This window comes from Castor canadensis, chromosome 13 (genome assembly GCF_047511655.1).
Source record: "Castor canadensis chromosome 13, mCasCan1.hap1v2, whole genome shotgun sequence".
In the NCBI taxonomy this organism is placed as follows: domain Eukaryota; kingdom Metazoa; phylum Chordata; class Mammalia; order Rodentia; family Castoridae; genus Castor; species Castor canadensis.
The window spans coordinates 123104185-123122422 of record NC_133398.1 but is presented as its reverse complement, the minus strand read 5'-3'; the positions used below and the strand labels follow the sequence as shown (position 1 = coordinate 123122422).

General features: G+C 38.8%; 1 protein-coding gene and 1 long non-coding RNA gene across 3 annotated transcripts in view; one reads left to right on the top strand and one right to left on the bottom strand.

Moving 5' to 3' along the window:
- Nucleotides 1-16538, top strand: part of LOC141415584 (uncharacterized) — a 45372-nt gene extending 28834 nt beyond the window's left edge. Inside the window, exon 5 of the long non-coding RNA XR_012440565.1 lies at nt 15990-16538. This is a non-coding gene — a long non-coding RNA (uncharacterized lncRNA). The remainder of the gene's footprint in view (nt 1-15989) is intronic.
- Ptpdc1 (protein tyrosine phosphatase domain containing 1) overlaps nt 6957-18238 on the bottom strand; it is an 81193-nt gene continuing 69911 nt past the window's right edge. For both annotated transcript variants that reach the window (XM_074052527.1, XM_020165959.2), the window contains 3 exons: nt 14704-14889; nt 12195-12305; nt 6957-8960 (listed from right to left, as the gene is read on the bottom strand). In XM_074052527.1, the coding sequence (XP_073908628.1) occupies nt 8841-8960; nt 12195-12305; nt 14704-14889 (417 nt within the window). In that variant the 3' untranslated portion in view covers nt 6957-8840. The remainder of the gene's footprint in view (nt 8961-12194; nt 12306-14703; nt 14890-18238) is intronic.

The following is an 18238-nucleotide window of genomic DNA, read 5'->3' as shown; positions in this document are numbered from 1 at the left end:
TTAATGGAAAAATCCTCAAACAACACTAACACACTGAACTAAGCAACAGTTTTATTTTTTTTTTTTATTTTTTTTTTTTAACATTTTATGTTATTTTTATTCAACCCCCCCAAAAAAGCACACTGATATGACATAATATGTATTCAGTAATTTTCCTAATTTAAAAACAAGTGGCTGAGGCTTACCCTAAGCCTCCAGGAGGTGCTGGCTGCTTAGAGAGGGGCAGCTTGCCTTGCAGTTTACTGGGACTTCTCTTACATGCCACTCCTTGTTATTAGCTCTCCTTGGCACGCACACCCTCCTGGAGAGGAGAGTGCAGGGGGACAGAAATCCCAGGAGATCCTGTTGTGGTTGAGCTGCTCAGAGAAGAAGCACACTTAGTCTGCTTCCTATGCACACTAGCTCAGGCAAGTCTGCAGCGGCTGGGCCTCCACATAGCTTAAGCAACAGTTTTAAAGGAACATATAACCATGACCAAATGGGATTTATTCAAGATATGCAAGGATGAGTCAATATACAAAAGCCAATCAACATACTATATCACCTTACAGAATGAAGGGGAAAAAAAATCTCACAGGATCTCTCAGTTGCTATAGAAAAAGCATTTGACAAAATCCAACATATTTTAATCATAAAACACCCTGAAAAGTAGGAATAAAAGGAAAATACCTCAACAAAATAAAAGCATGAAAACCCCACAGCAAACATCATAATCAATGGTGAAAGACTAACAGCTTTTCCTCTAAAATCAGAAAGAAGGCAAGATAGTACTGGAAATACTAGCCACAGTTATTAGGCAAGAAAAAGAAATAAAAGCTACCAAAAGAACCTTGTTAGATATAACAAATTCAGAAAAGCAGTAGGACACAAAGGCAACACATACAATTTAGTAGGATTTCTATAAAATAACAATGAATAATCTGAAAGGGAAATACCAAGAAATTCTTTTAAAACAGCAACAATAATAAATTTTATTAACCAAAAAAGTGAAAGACTTTTACAATGAAAACTACAAAATATGGCTGAAATAAATTAAAGATATGAATACAAGAAATATAACTCTTGTTCATGGATTAAAATTAAAATGCCACTACCATACAAAACAATCTACAGATTCAATGCAATCCCTATCAAAATTCCAATGACTTTTGTTTTTTAGAAATAGAAAAACTCTCCTATAATTCATATGCAATTTCAAGGGACCCCAAATAGCGAAAAACAATCTTGAAAAGGAACAAATATGGAAAACTTACACTTCCTGATCTCAAAAAACAGTATGGCACTGTCATAAAACTAGACTTAAGACAATAGGATAGAGTAGAGAGGCAGGAAATGAGCCCTTGCATATATGGTCAATGACTTTTGACCAGGTTGCCAAGATTATTCCATGGGTAAAATACAGTCTTTGCAACAACAAATGATATTGGAAAAACTAGATAGCCACATGCAAAAGAAGGATGTTGGACCCCCTCATTAATGTTGTATACAAAAATTATCTCAAAATGGATCAAAGACTTAAACCAATAAAACTCTTAGAAGAACATATAGGGGAAAAAAACTTCACGCAATAGGATTTGGAAGTGATTTCTTGAATTTGACACAAGCAATAAAGGAAAAAATAGGGAAACTGGATTTTGTGAAAGTTTAAACAATATGTACATTAAAAGAATAGGAGAAAATATTTGTAAATTATATATCTGGTAAGGGATTATGATCCAAAATATATAGAGAACTTCTAAAATTCAACAAAAAGAATGCAACTCAAAAATAGGCAAAGAATCTGGATAGACATTTCTCCAAGGAGGATATAAAGATGGTAAATAAACACATGAAAAGATGATCAATATCACTGGTAATTAGAGTAATTCAAATTAAAACTACAATGAGATACCACTTCATACCCATTAGGAATGCTACTATAAAAAAAATAACAAGTGTTGGTGAGGATGTAGAGAAAGTAGAACTCTTGTGAATTGGTGGGAATATAAAATTGTATATTACTGTGGAAAACAGTATGGCAGCTCCTCAAAAAATTGCTATACAATTCAGCAATTCCACTTCTATCTATATATCCTAAAGAATTTAAAGCAGGGTCTTAAAGAGATATTTATAGATCCATATCCACAGAACATTATTCATAATAGCTATTTGTAATTGCTAAAATATGTAAGCAACTCAAGTGTCCAGCAACAGATGAAAGACTAAGCAAAATATGATACAGACATAGAATGGAGTGTTATTCAACCTTTAAAATGAAGGAAATTCTGCAAAATACTACAACATGGATGAAACCTGAGGACATCATACGGGTTAAATAAACATCATAAAAATAAATAATGTATGATTATACTTATATAGTTACTAAGAGTAGTCGAAATCACGGAGATAGAAAGTAGAATGGGGCTTCCAGGGGTTTAGGTGTGAGAGAAGTGCGGAGTTATTGACTAATGGGTGCAGGTTTAGGTCGACAAGATGAGCAATGTAGACACATGGTGGTGATGGTTACATACTGTGATTATATTTAATACTAATGGATTGCATGTACACTTGAACGTCGTTAAGATGGTAAATCTTATGTTATTTGTAGTCTATGATAATAAAAATTTGAAAGAAGAATAATAGAAATATACATGCACACAAGAAGAAACACATAATCACAAACATAATAAGATAACACATTGAGATATCATCTCACACCAACTGAATCTGGCAAAAATCATGATGTCAGAGTAGACTTCAAGCCAAAATTTGTCAGAAAATCACTTCATATTGATAAAAGGAACAAACCATCAGGAGGAATTAACTATTGCAAACATACACACTGTATGGCAGCACACCCAATTCCATAAAAGAAACACTACTCAAAATAAAATCTCAGATAGATCCTGACACAATAATAGTGAGTGACTTTAATACCCCATTTTCACCAATAGGGAGGTCAACTGGACAAAAAAAATCAACAAGGAAATCTTAGAATTAATTGACACTATAGATCTAATAGATTTCATAGACACCTAGAGAATATTCCACCCTAGAGCTGCACAATACACATTCTTCTCAACAGCCCATGGAACTTTCTCCAAAATAGATCATAAACCAAGTCTTAAGAAATGCAAGAAAATTGAAATAACTTCCTGTATTTTATCAGAACATAATGGAATGGAGCTAGATATCAACAACAAAAGAAACTTCAAAAGATATTCTAACAAACGGAGATAGAACAATTCATTTTTGAATGATCGGTAGGTCATCAAAGAAATGAGAGGAAATGATAAATCCCTAGAAGCAAATGAAAACACAACTTACCACAATCTTCGAGACACAGCAAATGCAGTGCTAAGAAATTTTATACCTGTGAGTGCCTACATTAAAAAAAATCAGAGAAATTTCAAATAAATAACCTAATGATGCATCTCAAGCTCTTAAAAAACAACAAGCCAAACCTAAAAGCAGCAGATGGAAACAAATTATAAAGAACAGGGCAGAAATTAATGAAATGGAGACTACAAAAACAATACAAAGAATAAATGAAACAAAACAGTTTGTTCTTTGAAAACTAGATTGACAAACCGTTAGCTAACTAACCAAAAGAAAGAGGGAAAAGAGCCAAATTGATAGAATTAGAGATGAGAAAGTGGACAACACAACAATACCAAAGAAATCCAGAGATCATTAGGAAATACTTTGAAAACCTATAGTTTATTAAGTGGATAATCTGGAAAAAAATGGATAAATTCCTAGATGCATTTAATCTATCAAAATTGAGCCAAAAGGATATAAACCAACTAAACAGATTTATTACAAGAAATGAAATTGAAGCAGCAATAAAGAATCTTCCAATAAAGAAAAGCCCACAACCATTGGATTCACAGTCAAATTCTACCAAACCTTTAAATGAGATTAATACCAAATGCTCCTGAGACTGTTCCAAAAATTAGAAATGGAAGGAACACTACCAAATTCATTTTATTAAACCAGTATTTCCCTGATACAAAACCAGATAAGAAACTCATAGACCAGTTTCCCTCATAGGTGCAAAAATTCTCAATAAAATACTTACAAACTAAGCTCAACAGCACATTGAAAAGATCATATACCATAAGCAAGTTGATTTCATTCCAGGGATGCAAGAATGGTTTAATATAGCTAAGTCAATTCCTATAATACAGCACACGAACAAATTAAAAGACAAAAATTACATGATCCTCTCAATAGATGTAGAAAAAGCCTTTGACAAAATTCAACATCCCGTCATGATAAAAGCCCTGAAGAACTAGGAATAGAAGAAACATACCTCAACACAGTAAAGGCTCTATGTAAATCCTAAATAAGGAAAAAGTGAAACCATTTTTTCTAGTTCAGGAACAAGACAAGGGTGTCCACTCTCCCCACTTTTACTTAATACAGTACTAGAATTCTTAGCCACAGCAATAAGGCAAGAGAAAAGAAATAAAAGGGATACAAATAGGAAAAGAAGTGGAATTATCAATATGCAGATGATATGATCCTATATGTAGAGGATCCTAAAGTTTCTACCAAAAGAGCTTTTAGATCTGATAAACAGAGCAAAGTAGGATACAAAAAATCAACATTAAAAATAATTTGCTTTTCTATAAACCAATAATGAACAAACAGACTGAGAAAGAAATCAGGAAAACAACCCTATTCACAACAGCTTCAAAGAAATAAAGACCTAGGAATAAACCTATGAAAACTATGAAACACTCAAGAAAGACACTGAAGAGGACACTAGAAGATGGAAAGACCTTTCATGTTCACAGATTGGCAGAAATAATATTGTGAAAATGGCTATACTACTGGAAGCAATCTACAGATTGAATGCAATCCCTGTCAAAATTCTGATGATATTCTTCAGAGAAATAGAAAAATCATTCTCCCTTTGTTTTGATGCACCAGGCTTCTTTCTAGTCATACTTATTTCTTTATCAAAGGATTGCTTGGTTTTCTCTCCTAAACACCCTTTTTGTTCTTTACACAGTCAAGCAGTTGATCTTTCTGTTCTGCCTCACTGTCATGAGCTCTGTCTTCAAATAGTTTCTCTCTTCTACTTGACTACACGAAGGTAAGAGAAACTAAGCAGCATCCTGAATACTTCGGTGCTTAGAGATTTCTTCTGCTGATATCTGAGTTCATCAGCCTTAAGTTCTGCTTTCTACAAAGTCCTAGGAACAGACATAATTCAGCCAAATTCTTTGCCACTTTTTAACAAGGATGGACTCTCTCCTAATTTCCAAGATGTTCCTTGTTTCCACTAAGACTTCATCAGAATGGTCTTCAGTGTCTGTCCATATTTCTACTATCATTCTAACTGCAACCATTAAGACATTCTCGAAGAATTAAGCTATACTCTTCCCTTCTGAACCCTCGCCAGAATTGTCATGCTCCATTAATGGCAATACAGGCACGATTTTTTTTTAGCAATTGATTCACAACTGCTCCAAATTCTACCCGTTATCCATTTCCAAAGCTGCTTCCACATTCTTAGGTACTTGTTATAGCAACACCCCACTGCTTGGTCCACTTTGTACTGCTGTAATGAGAAAACAGGTATTTACTACTCGTCATTCTCCAGTGTGGTAAGGCCAAGATCAAGGTGTTGGCCAGGGTCTGATGAGGGCTGCACTCTGCCACCAGTACAGTGCCTTGACTGCTACATCCCCCAGAGGGCAGAAAAACTCTCCTCACATGGCAGTTAAGCACTTTTATGAAGGCATTACTCTGCTCATGAAGATGGAACCCTCATGACCTAAACACTTCCCAAATAGGCTCCACCCCCAACATTCTTGCACTGGAGATTAAGTTTCCAACACCCCAATTTGGGGGCACATTCAGACCATAGCTCCTTGGCTTCTGGATGAAGGGATAAATGACTGAATAAATGATTCCAAAAGCCATGCCCACCATCAGCAGAGAGCCAAGCACAGAGTAGGCACAAACCTCTTGCTGTAAGAATGTGGATTTCATATTGATCTCTTGTACTTGTCAAAGAGAACTAAGTGTAAGCGTACAGGATATTGTTAGAAAACAATTGATCATTTAATCTAGACCTCACCAAAATTCAGTAAGTGTCACATCCCAGTCCCAGGAAAATTTAGTTTAATATTAGGTTGAACAATATAAGATGGCCTATTATTTGATCATTTCTTATGTACAAAAATGGACACTCCATATGGATCAACTTAAATCAAAGCCTGGGTAGCCTGTTTTTTATTTTTAAGAAGAGAAATAAAATGACAAAGCTATTCACTGAATCAAAACCCAAGTACACTGGGACAAACTGCAATCCACTATCAGGTAAGTAAGAACCTATTGTAAAAATTTAACATCTTCCCAAATAGGCAAGCTAAGGGTAAAATGGCTTTTCATTTTCATAGAGAAAGTAGGAACAAAGGATTAAAACATCCTTTCACCATGTAAACTGCAGTGGATCTGTGAAACTTTGTTGCAAAGATTTCATGATATTTAAATATTATTGGGATGTTGTTTTTAGTGACTGACTTCGAATGAAGGCTCATTATGCTCTACCATTGACTAGCTCCATTGTGGTAATTGGTATTATTGTATTGGGCTAAATAGACAGGGGGCGGGGTGGGTGGTAAGGGAGGGGGTGGGGGGAGGGGGGAGAAATGACCCAAACATTGTATGCACATATGAATAAAAAAAAAAAAAAAAAGAACTCCTGGTCCATTCGAAGACAGGAAGACAGGATCTTGTCTACCTGAAGACTTTTCTTAGCCGTTCCTCTTAGAACTCACCTTCTGTTCTTGGTCATGTTGAACCAAGTGAGGAAGGACTGGTGACTAGCTGGAGCTTGATCAACTGCTTAACCTCTAACTCAGTCCGCCCTTCAGGATGATCTAAAAGCAGACCTCATCTTTGTCATTATGGAGTGCACAAAGCCCAAGAGCATCAAGGAAAGATGTAAGAGACTAGGATGACGGTTGTTCTGTTTATTTTTATTCAAATAAATACAATACTTGAATATAGCCTGATCATGTATTTTCAGGCTGGTGTGCTTAGGTTTTTAGACAGCAGTGCTGTGATCACAATGAGACTGTGCTATAATTTGAAACAAGTATTTCAGACACACAGGCAAATAGCAGGCTTTTTGGTCAAAAGGAAAGAAAGAAAAAAAGTCAATCAAAAGCTCCATGGTGTCATCAGCCGACCTGAAGACAAACGTTTTATTTTTTTGGTACAAATTCTATTTTTATAACGTACCTTGGGATAAAATGTAATTGTTTCCTTTCTTTTCCCAGGCTAGGCACTTAAAAGAGAGATATTTCAGGAATGGGCAAGTCAGTTCACTAAACGCATTGAATTTGATTTCCCAAAAAAATTCAAACAGTGTGGAAGAAAACTGCATTTAGCCTTTACTATCAGAGCTAGTGACACCGACAATGATTAAAATATTTTTTGATGTATAGCTGATAAAATTCAGAAATGCAGGTGTTGGAGAAATTTCATTTGTTCCAAATTAGTTTTGCTTCCCCTGGAATTCCGTCTTGAAAATTAAGCAGGAGCTTCTGCAGTTTGAATTGGTCTGATAGTTTGAAAAAGCTACTATCCTCTCTGTGACTCAGTCTCTGCTACTCCCACATATTGATTTAATTTAAATAAAAGTTAGGACTCTGATTGCTGAGTCAGTTTGGCCCACAAGAAGTTCAGACAGTCACCCATTCTTATTTCAATGCAACCCGGGGTCAAATTTGACTTAAAAACTATCTTTTTTATAGCTAAAAAATAGCTAAAGACAGAAGCCTGAGGCAGGTGGCCCTGTGAGATGGCAGGTTTAAGAGTGTGTGGCCTAGGCCAGGCTTCAGTGCTAGTGAAGCTCTGCCCTGACTTGCTCCAGCTCAGTCACCTCTGAAAAGTGGCTGCAGTGCTTGGAGAGAGAGCAGGGCTGGCACAATGAACCTCCCTCCCTCACCCCATCCAGCACTACTGTCCTCTCTGTGGAGTCCCTGGGAGAACAAAGGCAAGTCCTGCTCCTTAGCAACTTCAAACACTGTCAGGTTCTCATCCCACTTCCTCTGTTAGGAGGAGATTTGGCTCAGCAGCAACTCAGGAGTAGGAGGAAGGCCTAGTGTATTGAGAACAGCTCCCGCCTCCTGTGACAGCCAAGGCTGGAGAGGTTGTCTGGGAGCCTGACAAAGAACAAGTCTACTTTCTACAAGTAAAAAAATTCCAATCACTCCACAGTCAATCCACTGAAGTAACTAAATCACTCTGAAAGAATACACTTTGAAACCCTTTATCATGTGTATAAAAAGAAAAACAAAAAACTTCAAACAAGTTTTAAAAGTCCTTTAAAGATTATTAATAGCCTTCTTAGTAACAAATATAAAACAATGTAAGACACTTGGTGACTTTCTTAGGCCGTGTGTCCGGGGGGATGGCTACACAGTGAATTTTTACTGTTAAAATGACCTATTTGGTAAAAACTCTAGGCTGAGTTTTCTGTCAAGAAAGTAAGTCTTTGGAAAGAATTATTCTTTTCCAAATTGTCAAAAAGAATAAAGATGTAAACATCACATACTTTAAAAGTTACTAGAACAATATTAATTCAGTCAAATAAATAAAAGCAAGTGGCACCAACTTTATGGCAATTTTTTAGGACTAAGACATAGCTCAAGGATATTTAAAAATAAATAATTGCTCCAAACAAAAATAATCATCCTCAGCACAAGCCAATGGCATTTAAAATAAAGTGCTATGAGAAAAAAATAACTCCACAAACTTCAGCTTGTTTACATATAAACAGAGATGGTATCTGGAAATTTAGGTCTGAAATATGCATCACAAGGAGAAAGTCAGCTTCACAAGAGGCTGGGCTTGGGGCTGTCTTTTGCCATTTTTCTTTTTTCTTCCAATGTGTGCTTAAATATTTTCTTCAGGGTGTTGTAAACTGTTGGTCCATTTTCAGAGTCAAAATTAACCTGATGGCAAAGAAAAGTTCTATTCAGGATACTGTAACAGGAATTCAAATCATTCTCTATTTGGGGAAAAAAGAGGGGACTGGAAAAAGACTAAGACTTACAAACAAAATTATGTATAATTTTAAAATATACATAATAAATTCCACACATTTTTAATTTAATTACTATTAGAATTGCCAATAATGTCAATGCCAAACTTTTGATGAAAACTGGACAGTTACATCTAGTGCCTGTGTATATAGCATGATCACATACAGCTAGCTGCAAAGAAAGTCAACATCAGTGAGTGTGAAGTGCATTTTTAATTGAGACTAATCATTGATGTTGTAAGAGAAGTTTCCTTCAGTAAAACAAAACACATTAGCTGTATTTGTGGCACTAAGAGCCTGGCTTTCCACCTGCTGGCTATATATCCCCATCTCCTACTTTCCCTCTCTGGGCCTCAGTTTCCTCCTCCTACAATATCCACTGTCTTAGGATTTTTGTGACGGCAAATGAAATCTTACACTCGTGTATTTAACACATTTTGTATATATAAAGGCCTCAGTAAAAGTTCGATTCTGTTCTCCCTGCTGAGAAAGCTTCACGTGCGCATGCTTGGGTTCTTTGCTCTCCTCTGGGGAGAAGTGACTGTACGGTAGAGAACCAGAGCAAGTACCTGGCACTATTCCCAGGGTAATGTGTGGCCCACTGGGAAAGGACCGGGGCCTGGGTTCCCAGCTTCTCCCTTCATGGATCTGCTCCTACTCAAATGAGCTCTGACGAAGGGAAGGCTGCCCCCACTGGCAACACCGGCAAAGGATCTGAGGCTTTGCCCTACAAGCTTGTCTGTGTCACGGGCACGGTAGAAGACACGAGGCTCCTGAGACAAAGGCAAGCAAACTCATTCCTCCTAGTGGTGTGTGCTTTGGATTCCTGTAGGTACCCCTATCCACAAGTTCCTTGAGGTGACAAGGGCCCAGATGGAGGCTGTGCAGCAGGGGTTCTGCATCACAGCTGGGGAGCCCAATCTTAGGAAATCCCACCCCCCCTGTTTTGCAATGCTGAGGATGGAACTCAGGGCCGCATGCAGGTTAGGCAAGCTCTCTACCACTGAGTTATGCCACCAGCTCTAAAATCCCAGTATCTTGTAAGGGAGACATTATTGTTATTACACAGGAAGACAGGAGAATGTAGTTTGTGCCCAGCAGGAGTAGCTGCCAGTGCCTCAGCTATCACACTGTGCATGGATATGAGACCCATGGATAGCAGTCTTCTAGTATTTCTGTTTGGTTTTTTGCAGTGCTTGGGATCAAACCTAGGGCCTTACATGTGCTAGGCAAATGTTCTACCACTGAGCTACGTCCCCAGCCCCTCTAATATTTTTAGAGACAGATTTCAAATAACTGATACATCTAACTTTTCATTGTTATCCCCTTAAAAAGTCGATAGACATTGTAAAAAAACTTCCTTCTGCTTTGCAAGAGGGCCAGTATTAAGAATTTTTCCCAAATTCATTAATTTTATCTTAACAACAGTATTCATCCTATATGCAAAAAAATTACTTATTAACATTAATAACATTTGAAATTGTTTACTTCTAAAATGGCAAGCTATAATCCATTTCACATGGGTAGCTGGCTTCTCAGTCTATGACAGTGTGAATGGAAGGAACCAACTGATTTGGACTTGAGACTGCTGACTGGAAACTGAAAAGATGTTGAGTGCCCAGTGCCATCAAATCCAGAGAAAGAACCAGGAAGCCTGCAATAAGGAGGCCACTTTGGAAATGTGGAAACTGTAGAAAGGAAAGAGAACGGGCAAATCTTCCTAATGAGTGAGTGAATGCAAATAATAACTGCTATTAACATCAGTGATTAACACAATGCCATTCAAAAGCTGAGTTCTTTGTTAAATGACATTGTCTCATATATGTGACATGTACCAGACAAATCAGTTGAAGGGTGAGGGGAACATAGTCTCTTGGCATGAGCCCGGCTTCTTTCTTTAGCCAGGAAAAATTGCCAAAAGGTGTGCAGAGAGGAATTTTTTTTTTTTTAAAACTCTGTGCTTCATCCATGTTTATTGCGGCACTATTCACAATAGCCAAGTTATGGAAACAGCCAAGATGCCCCAGCACTGACGAATGGATTAAGAAAATGTGGTATCTATACACAATGGAATTTTATGCAGCCATGAAGAAGAACGAAATGTTATCATTCGCTGGTAAATGGATGGAATTGGAGAACATCATTCTGAGTGAGGTTAGCCTGGCTCAAAATACCAAAAATCGTATGTTCTCCCTCATATGTGGACATTAGATCAAGGGCAAACACAACAAGGGGATTGGACTATGAGCACATGATGAAAGCGAGAGCACACAAGGGAGGGGTGAGGATAGGTAAGACACCTAAAAAACTAGCTAGCATTTGTTGCCCTTAACGCAGAGAAACTAAAGCAGATACCTTAAAGCAACTGAGGCCAATAGGAAAAGGGGACCAGGAACTAGAGAAAAGGTTAGATTAAAAAGAATTAACCTAGAAGGTAACACCCACGCACAGGAAATCAATGTGAGTCAATGCCCTGTATAGCTATCCTTATCTCAACCAGCAAAACCCCTTGTTCCTTCCTATTATTGCTTATACTCTCTCTACAACAAAATTAGAGATAAGGGCAAAATAGTTTCTGCTGGGTATTGAGGGGGGGAGCGGGAGGGGGTGGAGTGGGTGGTAAGGGAGGGGGTGGGGGCAAGGGGGAGAAATAAACCAAGCCTTGTATGCACATATGAATAATAAAAGAAAAATGAAAAAAAAAAATGCAAAACTAAAAAAAAAAAAGAAAAAAAAAATAAACCATGTGACAATGAAAAAAAAAAAAATAAAACTCTGTGCTTAAGATTTGGCAACCAGGACATAGCACCAAACTGTCCATGTTGGCAGTTTAATTCTCAATAGATGGTTTCTTGTTTAAACCCAAGGTAGAACTGCTGGACAAGAAAACACTGTCTCACTCCTACTAGGCACATGATTTAAAATACTTAACACCCAATTGCTTCTCTCTCCTCCTGTATAAAAGCTCTTTGTTCTGTACTTGCCTTTGGAAACTCTGCAACTTAGAAGAAATGCCAAACACACTTCCATTCAAGGGAAACACAACTAAAGGTTTTATTTTAGAGGAAGGTGACCTCTGGATTCCTGATTTACAAAGATGGCACTGATTTGTGGTGTACAGGAGGGAGGGAGGAGTGTGACTCACCTTAGTGAAGGCTTTAATAGCACGGGCAAGGCAAGCGTCCTCTACCTCCACGGGAATGCTCTGCAGGCTCACTATGCAGTGCAGCACGCAAAGGATAGTCTGATGCTGGCCCTGTTTTGGCAGAAATCATAATCAAAAGTTATCTGGAAAATGTCTCAAGAAAGCAACTCAATTGTAGAGTGAGCAATTACTTTGTGACTCCGTATTCAATCTCAAAGGCTGAAATATCACCCAAGAGCTCTACCAAGTGTTTACCGTTATTTGTTAATATAGTCTGAAAACCTTTCAGGAGACCAGTATCAAAGCTGGTTAGTTGTAGCATACTGAATGTGAAGGTCAGTGCAATTTTAAGCCAGATGTTTCTCCTGCAGTACACTGAATAGATTTCCCCCCTTTCTGTTTCTGGATGTAATCATTTCTGTTCAGTTAGTAGATCTGACCTATCACAGTGATCTGAGCACTAAGCAGTGAGTACCAGGTAGTCAGATGCTTGGGGATGAGGGGCAGGAGGAGCAGGCAAATGAAGAAAGTCACAGCCCAGCCCTGAAGCAGCAATGCAGACCAAAGGAGGCAGCCCCCAACCTGATGGGGTGAGAAGAAGACTTTGTAAAGAGGGGGTCTACTTCAGCAAAGGAGAAAAGCCATCACCTTGAGCAACCCATAAAGACTTAGCACCAATTTCACTTCTGGAAACCTACTCTAAGAAAAACCTGTAAGCACAGATTATTACCACAATGCCTGTAAAAAAGGAAAAGACCCCCAAACAACATAAATGCCCTCTACATATAAGCTGGGGTGAACTGTGGTAGAACAGACAGCATGATGTTATATAAAATGTATGCACTGTGTCAGAAATCCAAGTTTGAGTCCTGACACATGCTGCAAACCTAGAGCAAGCTGCTTCACCTTCCCTTGTGTGTAAAAAGGCCCTCGATCTCAAGCAATACGAAGGTGAACAGAAGTGACAATGGAAATTATTTCCTGAAGGGCTTGGCCCATGTCTGCCCAACAAAGGTTAATCTCCCTATCACCACCTCCTGTTTTATCTCTGTAATTTAATTGCTAAGAAAATATCCTAAGAAAAGGATTCCAAATATAGACAATTTTATCTTAAAGGGTGTGCACTGTACAACCTATGTGTTTTCACAGCGTGTGTTGGTGTACATGTGAGAGTATGTGTGTGCATGTGCAGCTGTGTGCATATTGTATCTAAGCATGTGTGCGTGGTAGTGACAAATCTTTAGTGAAGCCTTGGAAACGATGCTGTGACCATGTTTAGACCATAGCATAGTAGGTAACTCAAGGCTGATTATTCAATAACATTTCCTAAAAAAAAAAAAAAAGACTACTTTTAACTGAAAATTTAGTACCTTTATATGGCTTAAAATGCTAAATTTTGGGGTGGGGTATGGCTCAAGTGGTAAACTGCCTGCGTAGCATGAGTGAGGCCTTGAGTTCAAACCCCAATACTGCAAAAAGCAAAACAAAACAACAGCAAAAGAACCTAAATTCTGTGTGAAAGGACCTACAATGGAAAGGAAGTTCCCTTCCCTTCCTAGATCCATCGTCCCATAGCATCCTTCCCTAAAGGCAATCTCCATAACCATTCCTATTTTCTTTTCTATGGTCTATATTTTATACATATTTGGTATACATATATATGTAATGTGTATATGTGTGACACATACCCTTTGTAAGAATACAAAGGAGTGCATATTCCAACCTATTTCAATAGCTTTCCTATAAACATGCTCAAAACAAGTAAGTAGGTGCAAATGCCCACCAGTGAAAAGGTGGTTCACTGATGGCGTGTCCCAGAGTTAGAGCCCCAGGCATGCGGTACTATCTACGCGAAGCTTACACTATTTGTAGAAAATACCATGTTTTATTTTTAAGCAAAAATGAAGTACAAAATCGTATGCTAAAATGGTATTTACTAAGTTAAAACTATGCATTGATAAAATTAAACGATTTGAAAACATTTTAATGTGACTCTCCTAGGATTATGGACACCCCCAACCCCCATCCCTGGTGCTCAGGACCTTGTGCATGCTAAATAAGCACCTCACCCCTAGTCCTTGGTCTTTTTCTTTTTTTTTGAGATTGTCTTACTGTGTAGCTTAGGCTGGCCTTGAACTCACAATCCTCCTGCCTTTGCTTTCTCAGTACTGGGATTATAGGATGTGTACCACCATGCCTGGTGGCCCCTTTTGATTTCTGTATTTTCTAAATGTTTAAGCTGTGTGTCATTTTCTTTTTTTTTTTTCTCTCTCCCTGTTTTTCTCTGCAATATTGGGGATCAAACGACAGTCGTGAACATGCTAGGCAAGCTCTCTACCACTGAGCTACATCCCCAGGCCCTCCCTTTTCTCTCTTGGAAAAACTATTAAATTAGATCTAGATAAGTGATTCTGTATGATTTCTTTTTTGTAATGATTTTTTTTTGAGTGTGTGAAACTTACAGTGAGAGCTTTAGATAATTCATTAACTTGTCTAACAGCTCCTTTACCTTCTCTAATAAGAACAGGGCTTCAGCGGCATCCGCTTGCCTGTCAACCAACATGTCCATATCCTCTTTGGTGATAACAGGTTCCTTCAGTTGCTCCACCCAAGACCACATCAAATCACACAGAATGAAAGGGTCTCTCTCACCACATATTCTCTCCCAAGCTCCATCTCGGGAATTTAGTTCTTTCTAAAAATGAAGAGAAGAAGGATTAGACAGAGACAGGGAAAGACAGAGAGAGACACCTGGACCCATAATGGATGGTCCAAAGGCTGCCCTGAGGTGCCATCTGGGACCCCTCTCTGTCCCTGCACCTCCAGGTGGGGCTACAGGGCTAATTCAGTCTCCCTGTGTGACACTCATTCCCACCTCCCATGGTATTGGTTGATTACTGAGAGGAAGGACGCTAAAGTGGGCAGGGCTGTACTCCATTCAGAAACCACAGAGGCAGCTCACGAAGAGGGAAGAGAGTCTTCCTTCTCAGACGTCTGATGAACAAAACTGAAGTGCTGATTGCAATGAAATAGCATGGTAGATGAGAAAGTAAAAATAACAGGGGCATTTAAATTAACCTGGGATCTCAAGAAAACTTTTGTTTTTCTAATAAAAAAAGTGTTTTGGTGGTACTGGGGTTTGAACTGAGGGCCTTGAACTCAAGAAAAACTTTTGACTGAAATTTCAAAGTGCATAAAAAGAAAAACTACTTGAAAACTGGTAAATGTAGTATTTCTTTTAAATGCCCTTTTAGGATCCTATAACCAAATAACAAACTCTGTATCCTGGAATTTGCAAGGGTGAAAATAACTTGCTAATACTCCAAACACCTGGAGATAATTTAAGAATGAGAGTTTAAAACTTCACCTCACAGAGGGCAGGGTAAAAATGCAATGAGAATTTTAATTAATTTCTGATGGGACTCAGATTCATTTTTTTGTAAATTGAATATAAATTTTCTATAGTAACAAGTGTAATAATTGCTACCACTCAGTCATTTACATGGCCAGTAACTTGCAGCAGGCCTTTGGTGGGACAGAAACTATAGCACATGACTCATCTCTAACTTTCACAGCAACCCCACAGTGAGGCCCCACACAGGTAAATGTAAGAGAGATGAAATACCTCGCCTGGGAGCCCAAAGCTAGAAAATGGCAGAGGAGGTGCCCCACCCAGTCTGCCCATCTCCAGCTGTGTTGACCATGCCACGAGGACTCTCCAGCAGTGAGTTTCTCTTTATCATCTTATAAATAAGCCAATACTTTCAGTTGTCTGCATTCTTTCCTATCTTGCAGATCATGTATGGAACAGAGTAGGTTTTGATTCAATTTTACGCAGCTAAAGAGGAGATAAGGGGGCAGAACTGACACTGCTGAAACACCCTCTCTTAGTGAAAATGACTACTGCACCGCGATGCTTTGTGAGCCTTTCTAGTGTGGTGAAGAAGATGAAAAGCTGCACCCTGCTGCAGACGAGCCATATGTCAAGAGCAAGTCACCTAACCTCTGTGGCCCTTAATCTCATTGTGTACTGAATTCATGAGGCTAACAAAGGATCTATAAATAGCATCACCTGCCTTACAGGACTTCTGTGAAAATCACATGAAGAGTTGAACTGACCAGAGTAAAGTGTACTCACAGTGGGGATACGTCAAGAAACCCCTTTGAACATTGACTTTGGAACTGATAATGAAAGACAGGGCTGTAAAATAGGTGGTTGTGTGTGGAGGGGGTATTTGCGGGAGGGTGAACAGAGGAGATGAAGGTGAGGGAATATGGTCAATGGACTTCATATGCATATATGAAATACAATGATGAAACCTCTTATAATTGCTTTAAGTGGGTTGGGGAGGGTTTTGCTGGGGGGGAGATGGTGGGGCAATCTAAGCAATGTACAATGTAAGCCTACTCAGAATTGTCACAATGAATATGTCCTAATTTTTTTAGAAAAAAAATCCACATGAAATAATACATGTGAACGTGTACTTTAGAAGTCTTACTGTAGGCACAGGTGGCACTGTTCAAATAATGCTTGTATTGCTTTTTACCAGAATTCAGCTGCTTTTTTTGGAGGGGGGGGGGGTTGTTGAGGGTGGGACTGGGGTTTCAACAGCTGCTTTTTAAAAACTATTGAAAGATCTAAAATAAAATCTAGGTAGGAAAACAAAAGGCGGGCAACTATCTCAAAGGTTTGTGGTTCACCTCCAGAAAATGCTTTCAAGCATGCTGCATGTAGGAGCAAAAGCAAACTGTACTTAGGCAGCACAGGTACAGCTCATGTGGGCATTTGGCTGAGGTGGACACAGGGCTGACCCAGGAGTGGGTGTGTGATATCCTTGATCTAAAACAGAAGATCCTTGTGCTTGCTAACTTAAACAAAAATTTTTTTGGTAGTGTCGAGGTCTGAACTCAGGGCCTTATGCTTGCTAAGCAAGGGGCTCTGCTGCTTAGGTCATGCCCCCAGCCCTTTTTGCTTTACTTATTTTTCAGGTAGGGTCTTGCTTTTGGCTAGGGATGGCCTCAAACTTCAATCTCCTACCACTGCTCCCACGTAGCTGGGATTACAGACGTGCATCACCATGCCTGGTTTGCTTTACTGAAGTCTTGCTAATTTTTTGCCAGGGCTGGCTTGGAATGGCAATCCTCATGTCAGTTTCCCAAGCAGCTAGAACTATAGGCATGAGCAGCCACACCAGGCCACTTGCTAACTGCTGACACACAGTGATGATACACGGGAGACACTTGCTGACTGAATGGAGTATTTTTTCAGTTTAGACTATGAAATAAAGAAAGCAATTCATTTTAGAAGAAAACAACACATTTAACTTTTTGTTAGGCAAAACACTATAATTCAGATGGATTTCTCCCATCATGCAGCTGTAAGCTAGTGTGAAGCTCCAAATATTATTTTCACATCTGCATCCGGAAAGACACTAGCACTCTTAGAAACGCCTTGTTCAGTTAATGGTAGTTTTTAAAGTAATTCACAGTAGATTAAGGGTTGACAAGTCAAGATTTCACTGAGCTAGGACGCCCCAGTGAGCCCCATGCTGGGCAGTTTACCTGTTGCTGTTAAGTAGGTTTATAAGGACTGACTTTTCTCTAGACCAGATGGTCCTTCATTTAGGGAAAAGACAATGAATTAAGACTCTCTTCCTAGTCAAGGCACAACACAAAAAGGGGTGAAAATTTAAAATGTCATATCTAATGTAAGTAAGAGCCAAGAAAGGGACTTCAAAATCCTCCTTTCAGATAACGAGAGACAACATGGAGGCCTGTGGACATTCCCATTTACTTTCCTGTGGACATTCCCATTTACTTTCCATTTGGAGTCAGCAGAGGAGGCTGAGAAGACAGACCTCATTTGACACTTCTGCCAATACACTTTGGGAAATTATTTGACTTTATTTATGTCCCTGGATCAGTGGTTCCCAAGGTGCAGTTTCCTGTGCCAGGCCTCAGATTACTTTGGGTCAGTTCTGTGGGGTGGGTGGCCACAAACCCAGAAGCAAAGAAGGAAGTTACCAACACTGATGTATGAAGCA